At 39.3% G+C, this 9,318-nt stretch overlaps 2 protein-coding genes and 3 non-coding genes across 5 annotated transcripts in view; 3 read left to right on the top strand and 2 right to left on the bottom strand.

Annotated features, from left to right (window-relative positions):
* The window catches only part of ccdc115 (coiled-coil domain containing 115), a 2,969-nt gene extending 145 nt beyond the window's left edge, over positions 1 to 2,824 (bottom strand). Inside the window, exons 1-5 of the mRNA XM_069140296.1 lie at positions 2,579 to 2,824; positions 1,715 to 1,818; positions 1,490 to 1,602; positions 1,130 to 1,321; positions 1 to 270 (exon numbers count right to left, since the gene is read on the bottom strand). The exon at positions 1 to 270 is cut by the window's left edge and continues 145 nt beyond it. Of these exons, the coding sequence (XP_068996397.1) occupies positions 149 to 270; positions 1,130 to 1,321; positions 1,490 to 1,602; positions 1,715 to 1,818; positions 2,579 to 2,698 (651 nt within the window). The 5' untranslated portion in view covers positions 2,699 to 2,824 and the 3' untranslated portion in view covers positions 1 to 148. The remainder of the gene's footprint in view (positions 271 to 1,129; positions 1,322 to 1,489; positions 1,603 to 1,714; positions 1,819 to 2,578) is intronic.
* Positions 2,825 to 3,142: 318 nt separating this feature from the next.
* On the bottom strand, positions 3,143 to 3,214 carry trnae-uuc (transfer RNA glutamic acid (anticodon UUC)). Its single transcript has one exon. It is a non-coding gene; the product is annotated as a tRNA-Glu (tRNA).
* A 569-nt stretch (positions 3,215 to 3,783) lies between these two features.
* On the top strand, positions 3,784 to 3,855 carry trnah-gug (transfer RNA histidin (anticodon GUG)). Its single transcript has one exon. It is a non-coding gene; the product is annotated as a tRNA-His (tRNA).
* A 733-nt stretch (positions 3,856 to 4,588) lies between these two features.
* Positions 4,589 to 6,783, top strand: ebp (EBP cholestenol delta-isomerase). The gene is made up of 5 exons (XM_069140744.1): positions 4,589 to 4,734; positions 5,197 to 5,511; positions 5,607 to 5,643; positions 5,737 to 5,867; positions 5,976 to 6,783. The coding sequence occupies exons 2-5, from the start codon at positions 5,199 to 5,201 to the stop codon at positions 6,194 to 6,196; spliced, it is 702 nt and encodes a 233-aa protein (XP_068996845.1). The 5' UTR covers positions 4,589 to 4,734; positions 5,197 to 5,198; the 3' UTR covers positions 6,197 to 6,783.
* Positions 6,784 to 7,495: 712 nt separating this feature from the next.
* Positions 7,496 to 7,567, top strand: trnah-gug (transfer RNA histidin (anticodon GUG)). Its single transcript has one exon. It is a non-coding gene; the product is annotated as a tRNA-His (tRNA).
* The last annotated feature ends 1,751 nt before the right edge of the window (positions 7,568 to 9,318 follow it).

Genomic DNA, 9,318 nt, shown 5'->3' with positions numbered 1-9,318 from the left:
AAGCATTGAGTAGGAACTATTACGTCGGTAATCTCCGCCTCCAGTTCCACCGGGAAGATCACTGTTGAGTTCATTAGACCCTGAAGCTTAATCTACAGCCTCTGTGGCTGGACGCTCTTCTCCAATCACTTGCTTTGACTCAGCAGTGTTATTCAGAGCTGCTGAGTCTTTCTCCTGGAGTACGTTTGTTTTTCAAGTCTTGCTTTAGCTCCTGTCTGGTGTTCAAAACGGCAGCCTGGAGCACTGCAATCTCTGCAGACAGCTCGATTACTGTAACATAACAGAAAACCACAGAGAGAAGATGAAGAATGACAAAAAGGATTTACGGGTAGTACATCAACAACTTGCATGCTTAAAACTACGATTACCCTCAGTGAAATAACAATGTTCTCTTTATATACCTAATGTACGGTATCCAAATTACATTTATTGTACACTCTCAGTAATTTTCAACAAAAGTGTTCTTTCATTTTATTTAATCAAAGCGCTTTTGTCGTTTTGCCCGATTTAGACTTAAAATAACGTAATATTTGGTGACTGTTTGGTAACAACTATCTCTCACTTTCAAGGAATTCGTTTACCTGTATCTAAGTTAAATTATGTTTACATCCGTATCTGTACCCATCTATTGCTATGACTTGCTATGAAAAGTACTTCACATATAGACAACAAGTTAAATTATTATTCAAAATAATTAAAAAAACAAAACAATGAACATGCTTGGATAATGTCTATGTAAGTCAGGGATACACATCTAAGCTCTCGAGTGTATTTCACTGGTTGATATCTACAATAATATCGGCACATAGTAATTAGAATGTAAATTGGAATCAATATATTGTGTTTTAAGTATTTGCATGAAATTATCCTGCATTTGTGTTGTCAAAATTGGTGAACATGGTTCTCAGATTGGCCACGTTTTGTAATTGCTCATGTTATATATATATTTATGTACATAGTTTCTTTATTTGCTTGTGCTTTATATATTTTGCACTTGCAAAATCTAGTCCATACATATCACGTTAAAAAGACAACCTCACTAAGTAATCACATATTATTGTTAAAGCGGAGCAGCTTTAAAACAAAACCATAAGAAAAAATAAATTTGCTTTGACATGTAACATCATACCTTGCTTGAATGATGACTGTGCTTGTTTTAGAGACTGTGGCACCAAAATTCCAAACCATTTCAGTGGATCTTGCTGAGGATTCTGGTCACTTTTTCGTACTGGATTTACTTCAGGACCTTTCTTGCTACTTGCGTCCTCACTTGCCTCCTTTTCTGTGCTGTCCTTTTTTGGTTTGTTTCTTCTCCTGACAGCTGTGAAATAGTTTGATAAATACAAATAGATTATTAGTTCATGGCAGAAACTTGGCCACCTGTCCAGGGTATAACCCGCCTATGCTCAAATTAAGCAGGGAAAGGCTCCAGTCCCCCCATAAACCTATACGGGATATTGCGGCAATAGATAATGGACAGATTCATCACCTTGTTCTTGAGGTCCAATATCCTGTATTGATGGCTGATCTTTTTTAGACTCTTTAGTATACGTTTGTTCAGGTCTTTCAGTGCAGAATTCCACCTCGCCATTGTCCAGTGTTCTGTAACACACAGATACAATAAAAAAAAAAAAAAAAAAGCTTTCCAAAACTGAAAGTTTAGGACAATTTACTGGGGAGTATTATTATCCATGAGATAATTCTAATTCCTCACCTTGCATTAACACAGACCAGCGGCTCAATCTCACTCGCATATTGAAGTGCAGAGACTTGTTTGTTTCCCATGGAATATCGTGCCTTGGTCATGGAGAACCATCCCTGTGAGGAACACAGAAAGGTTACTTTACATTACACGGACAGCATACAAGGAAATATGAAAGCCTTCAAGCTCTTGAATAATAGACGCTGTTAGATGTCAGTTACCTTCAGTAGTGAGATTACAGTAATCGGCATATATTAAGGATGTATATATGTATACACACACTTGAAGACAGAACGTTGGCAAATAAAATCATGGCATAATTAGTTTTTTGCGATAATTTTGCGTTTGTAAAACACACACGGGATGTGGAATGCAAATTGGTGAACTGTTTGTCCTGTTAAATGTCAGAAATATTGACAATTTTGCGCATTATAAATTCCTACCGCCGCAGATTTGACTGTACAATAACTCACCTCTGGCAAAATCCATCACGCAACAATAACACTGTTGTCTGTGTTCTTGGTTGTTTGTATATAATATATACAGATATATACTGTACTGTATATACTGTGCATTTTATATTTAATATTTTTACTGCTATTTTATTGCTTTCTATTATTCTATTATTATCTATTGCTTCCTGTATGCTGCTGTAGCGAAAAAAATTCCCCTCGGGGATTAATAAAGTAACTACCTAAACTAACCTAAATTCCATATTCCTCGGTTTTTTTTTTTCTCCTCTAAAGATGGCCAAAAGATCAGAGGAGATTATAAAAACGTGCAAGTCCAGGTCACATTTTTAAAAAAAGTAGGAAAAATGAACGACTCTTACATTAAAGGCTTACAGATAAACGCTACATGATCCATTGTACTTACCTGCTCTATGAGGGAGTTGAGAGCGGCTCGTTTCTCCTCCAGTAGCTCGAGCTGGTCCATAAAACGAAGCAGCTTTTCGTCTAGCAACAGAGAACCTTCCTCCACTTCTGACACAGCCATGGCGACTCTTTGTCCTGAAGAAAGTACTTTCTCATACAGTCTTTACAGCCGTAAAGCCGTTCAGTGATTCTATTATACCAGAGACAGACCCTGGAAGACGGTGACGGCTTCCGTGTAGTATCATGTGACGTGTGGAGTCACGTGATTTACATCACGTGTTAATACAATTCTCTCTCCTTCCAGAAATCAAGCTATAGAATAATTAAAAATTTGTTGAAAATATAGCAGGTACAATATTTGAAGTTACTTCTATTTACTGTTGTGACAGCCAATAACAACGAAGCTGGATTTTTCTAAACAGCTTAACGTTACATAGCAAATTTCTTCCTTCCCGTTCGTTTTTGATGTCTGACTTGTAATGTCGTCAATAACTATTAATATGATTATTTCAGATGTTTAGTTTATAAGAGAAATTTGACATACTGGAAAAAGACAAAATAGTTGTTCCCATACCGGGAGTCGAACCCGGGCCGCCTGGGTGAAAACCAGGAATCCTAACCGCTAGACCATATGGGACCGGTGAAGTCAATTTGACCGTTTGTAGTTTTAAAGATGCAGTCCACCACGTTATAACGGCACTCTTCATCTGGTGATAAGGGTTAGGATATACTGGCAATGTAACGGGACAAGGAATGTGCTGCAAGACAGTAAAACAATGTTGGGGTATGCCGCTTTACAAAAGTCGTATCAATAGACTGTATATACAAAAGTTATACAATGCCGACTGTTATATTTGCTGAACCTTTTGTACACTGACAACATTATAGTTTAACGTTAACGTTACAAGCACAACCCGTGTAGTGACATGTATATTTTGTAGAGAGCATCGTGTTTAAGTTTAAGTTTTGAAAACGTCGGTGGGTGAGCAGCTCTCTGCACTAAAAAAAATAAATAACCACTCGTTAACAGAACTAACCTATCTTATTTGTAGTTCGACAACTTTAGCACGCCGGTGGAAACACCGGCTCTTTTGGCGCTAGCTGATCGTTCCCAGGACTGTACTCACAAACACGTGGAGTACATCGTGCCTTCGTTCAGTTTCATATAGCATTCCAGCGACCCGCTTGTACAACTCCCTGTAGCTTGCCGTGATCGTATAGTGGTTAGTACTCTGCGTTGTGGCCGCAGCAACCCCGGTTCGAATCCGGGTCACGGCAGGGTTAATACCCTGGCACGGCTTGGGAGGGTTTTTTTTATTTTTTTGTCTTTTACTAAATAGTTCATGTCGTTAGTTTAATTAGAGAAGCACACGTCGAAAACTAATCATTTTAGATAGCTGCCAACTTCGGGTGTGTTGCCTGTTTATTTTACTGCTTGAGTTTGGGGCTATTACTTTCTATAATGACGTCGTGTCCTTTCTTGATATAATTTAGGCACACAGATTTTCACAAATGACATGGTTCCACTTAATGCTAGATTTTCATATATTTAGAGGTTACTTTAACAACGAGGCACAGCTGCAGTAACATAAATAATGAATCTGCCCGACACAGAGAGCGCATGGAGGCTAAATGACAATATGATGCTACTTTTTTTTGGTCCATGTTTATACAGCCTGCATGAAACAACACGGTAACACACAAAGGACAAAAGTGTCTTAAGATGCGCTTTTTGTAGTTAATCTTCTGAAAGTTGTAGTTTCACCGACCAGGTCACGTCATTAACATCCGCCGTCTGTGACTTCTTCCGTGAAAAGAGGGGCGGGTCTTTTTACAGTGAGAGCCACCTTTTCATTGGCGGTTGCCTAAGACGACGTCTATGTTCCGAGATGGAGAGCCAATCAGTGCGTCAGCAGATCGCGCTGGTTCTATGCGTTGAGCTATCTGATTGGTCCTTGTAAACACACGTACCCGCCCCCCCGACTGCAGTGAGTTCCGTGTTTGAGTTTATCTGCCCTCACAGGGCGTCTAGTTAGCGAGCAGTGACTGTTTGATCTGCAAGTTATTGAATTTTTTTTTTTTATAATTATCTTTATTCTACCGAGCACCAGCGATTAAACTCTGTGCAGCTGGACACCCATTTTGGTAGCATCACTGGTAAGGACAAAATACAAAACGATTATTGTTTTTTTTTATTTGCTGTTGCCCTTGTCCCAACTTTTTTTTGAAAGGTGTTGCTGGCATACAATTCACATTGAGCATTTGTTTTTTTCATAGAACAATAGAATTTCTAATTTTAAGCACGTCGTATTTGTTCCATTTCCCCATTAAATGTGGGTTTACATGATGTGTAAATCATCACATTCTGTTGTTTTTATTGACAATTTGGTTTTTTTTTGGAGCTACGGTTGTAAATAACTTAGTTTGTACATTTATGATGAATGAGTATGTATGGAGTCAGTGCAAATGAAATACAATGCAGCCAGCACTCATTTGTTAATTAAACTGTATCTTTTTTTTGAACGTCGCAATGCCTCATCAATCAGTTTTTATGCCCATTGTGGATGTTTTTTTTGTTGTTTTTTTTCTTGTGAGTGCTGATTATTCTGTCTTACACAGAGATGATGGATTCCACTTCGGCAGCTGGAGTTCTCCATCCTTACTGGCCACGGGACCTTTTGATACCCACCTATGTGGCCAATGACCGATCCATGTCGGAGATTTTGGCATTTCTGTTTTCTGTGTCTGGAGTGTTTCTGCTTGTGACCTGGCTGATCACCGGCCGGACAGGGACCAGCGGCAGGCTGGGGACATGGAGGCGTCTGGCTGTGTGCTGGTTTGCCGTCTGTGGTTTCATCCATGGCGTCATTGAGGGCTGGTTCTCACTATACTTTGATATTATTCCAGGAGACCAGAGCTTCTTGTCACAGCTGTGTGAGTACGACAGGGTAAATATGTTTAGGAAAAAGCGTAAACTGTGACGTGAAGTACATTTTGGATCAATGTATTTTATATTTTTTTTCTTATAGGGAAGGAGTACTCAAAAGGAGACAGTCGATATGTAATGTGAGTTAATTTTTGCCCAGAAATATCTGGAAATTTTGCATAAAAATTACAGACCAAAGCTGTGACTAAAGCCAATATTTCTTTTCTATCTAGAGCCGATAACTTTACTGTTTGTATGGAGACTGTGACTGCTTGGTTATGGGGGCCATTCAGCTTTTGGGCTGTATATGCCTTTTTAACTAATAAGCCTTACAGATTTGTTCTGCAACTCATCATTTCACTAGGTAAGATGGTGTGATAACTACAAAAAGGTGTCTCTTTTTAAGAAAGTTACATAACCCAACAAATTGTTTATCTGTATATGCTGTGTCTCTTTAATTATCGTTATACAGGTCAGCTGTATGGAGCTGTGCTCTACTTCTTCACAGAGCACAGAGATGGCTATGCTCACAGTGAGTTGGGACATCCAATCTACTTCTGGTTCTACTTTGTGTTCATGAATGTGCTGTGGATCGTCATACCGCTGGCACTCATTGTGGACGCATGGAGACAACTGTCAGCAGCCCAGATACTCGCAGACATCAAAAAGTCACACAAGACTAAGAGGAACTGAACAACAATAGGCAGAATTGATTGTGGGACTGTAGGACACAGACTACAGGGGACACCAGGCAAAAAAAACAAACAAAAAAAAAACAGCTGGGGAGAGCACATACTTGATACTGTTGGCTGAAACTGTATACCAAGATCAGGCTAAGGAAATATGTCAACTGAGGTTTGTCATGTTGTGCTTTTTGTAACCGAAATAACCTATTATGTACGCGCACAAGCACACTTTTGGGCACGTGCTTCGTTAAGTGACTTCGTTTCTGAGGTTGAATAATCGCTGCTGGCAAGTTTACAATAGAAACAATACAATAGTTAATCATTTACATTTCCTTTGGTTTAAGTTTACAAAGTAAACAGGGTTTTCTTCTGCCATCTTGACATCACTTTTGCTGTTCTTTTTCAAATTCTCAAATTAAAAGAAACGTTTACGATATAATCACGGCATTTTTTTTGGTGTTGCTCTTTGTTAGTGTTCACAATGGTGTAGTGGTTAGGGCTGGTGCCTCTCAGATAGAAGTTCATTGGTTCAATTCCCACTGGAGACAAGCATGTCAGGTCCACAAAGTTTCATGTTGGTAAAAATATTAAATAAATTCATATTGTTTGAAATATGACAAAAAAGTTGCATGATGTTGTTGAAAATATGGATACAAGTTATACTTTACCATTTAGTATTATTTAAAACATCCAAAATATGTCGTCCAGAATATGACAAAAAAAGTCATACTATAACGTGTCGTCCAAAATATGACAATGTAGTTTTAAAGATGCAGTACACCACGTTATAACGGCACTCTTCATCCGGTGATAAGGGTTAGGATATACTGGCAATGTAACGGGACAAGGAATGTGCTGCAAGACAGTAAAACAATGTTGGGGTATGCCGCTTTACAAAAGTCGTATCAATAGACTGTATATACAAAAGTTATACAATGCCGACTGTTATATTTGCTGAACCTTTTGTACACTTTGACAACATTATAGTTTAACGTTAACGTTACAAGCACAACCCGTGTAGTGACATGTATATTTTGTAGAGAGCATCGTGTTTAAGTTTAAGTTTTGAAAACGTCGGTGGGTGAGCAGCTCTCTGCACTAAAAAAAAAAAAATAACCACTCGTTAACAGAACTAACCTATCTTATTTGTAGTTCGACAACTTTAGCACGCCGGTGGAAACACCGGCTCTTTTGGCGCTAGCTGATCGTTCCCAGGACTGTACTCACAAACACGTGGAGTACATCGTGCCTTCGTTCAGTTTCATATAGCGTTCCAGCGACCCGCTTGTACAACTCCCTGTAGCTTGCCGTGATCGTATAGTGGTTAGTACTCTGCGTTGTGGCCGCAGCAACCCCGGTTCGAATCCGGGTCACGGCAGGGTTAATACCCTGGCACGGCTTGGGAGGGTTCTTTATTTTTTTGTCTTTTACTAAATAGTTCATGTCGTTAGTTTAATTAGAGAAGCACACGTCGAAAACTAATAATTTTAGATAGCTGCCAACTTCGGGTGTGTTGCCTGTTTATTTTACTGCTTGAGTTTGGGGCTATTACTTTCTATAATGACGTCGTGTCCTTTCTTGATATAATTTAGGCACGGATTTTCACAAATGACATGGTTCCACTTAATGCTAGATTTTCATATATTTAGAGGTTACTTTAACAACGAGGCACAGCTGCAGTAACATAAATAATTAATCTGCCCTGAATCTGTTGGTAAAAATATTAAATAAATTCATATTGTTTGAAATATGACAAAAAAGTTGCATGATGTTGTTGAAAATATGGATACAAGTTATACTTTACCATTTAGTATTATTTAAAACATCCAAAATATGTCGTCCAAAATATGACAAATAAGTCACATTATGACTGTGTGTTGGTTCTTCTCTGGTGTTTAGATGAACAATCAAGCAATTCAGATGTCCTCTGTGGACAGGTCCTACAGCTGGCCAAACCACGTCCCCCGACCGTCTACAGTCTCGCTGGGCTCGGCTCGCCATCCTGGAATCTTCCAGGTTCTATCTGTATCTTAAAACCAATCTACACAAACAGTGCAGACTAAGAAATGATTCTCTTCATTTCCTGTTTCTAACATGAGACCTCATTAACTTCTCATTCTCATCTTTATAATGGTATAATGTATAACCAACTACTAAGGGTATACTTAGGTTATAATGAGTTGAATTACCATGTCATACAATAACTGGTATTTTAACGCTGATAAAATGAACGATCTTTCAGATACCTTCAGCTGTGGTATTAAAGGTGGCAGGTACATCTCACGTGTCACCATGCGCACATTCACATATACTGTTGTTGTGCAATGTGGAGAAATGTAATAAAATAGTCTATTTACTTTTTAAAGATAAGCCTGCGTTATCCGCCTTCTGCGTGAGCGTGGCCTGGGAAACGGTCCAGCGCGGATAATTACCCAACTGAAGGAAAACCACAGTGAAGGGTGGCTCCAGCGGGCGGCTCGTTTACACCACAGAGCGTGCTGCCTTCAAGGCCAGTTCCAACCTGCTGCCCCAAACCCTCCCAGGAGCCTCCCACAACCTGTCGGACCTGTCCCTCCAACAAGTGGCTTCTTGTGGTTTACAGCCAAGGTATCCTCAACAGGCTGGAGGATATCAAGGCAAACATCACATGTCCACCAATTTTGAAATTGGATTCCACAAGAAAGAAATATTTCAATAAATTGTCATCTACAATGAATTGTCACTCCTCGGAAAAATTGTTTTGATTACTTAAATTCGTTTTACATTTTTAGATCACCAAGAAATTGAGTGGACCTGCCAGAAGTGGCTCACTTCTGTAGGAAATGAAGTGGGTCAGGTGATTATCAGTGTCCTGACCGCCAGTGAGGGTCCAGCATGGGATCTGATTGCTGCCGGCCTTGTGGCCAAGTAATGATAATAGTCACAAACTTTATTTGCGTAGCAGTTAAATATAAATTACAAAGGGCCTCACTTGGAGAAAAAAAAAAAAAAAAAGAATGAATAAAATGTCTTTGTATGAAGGTGAGTTTTAAGAATGGATGTAATGTGCTGAACTCTGCAGGTTGGAGGCGGCCGGTGTGGATCCCCTTGTCGCCCTTCATGTGGACGGTGGCTGCTGCAAAAGAGGTG

Source organism: Embiotoca jacksoni, unplaced genomic scaffold (genome assembly GCF_022577435.1).
Source record: "Embiotoca jacksoni isolate LCO1_2020_lvr unplaced genomic scaffold, fEmbJac1.0.p SCAF_9, whole genome shotgun sequence".
NCBI lineage: Eukaryota > Metazoa > Chordata > Actinopteri > Embiotocidae > Embiotoca > Embiotoca jacksoni.
This window is presented reverse-complemented; position numbering and strand designations above follow the sequence as displayed.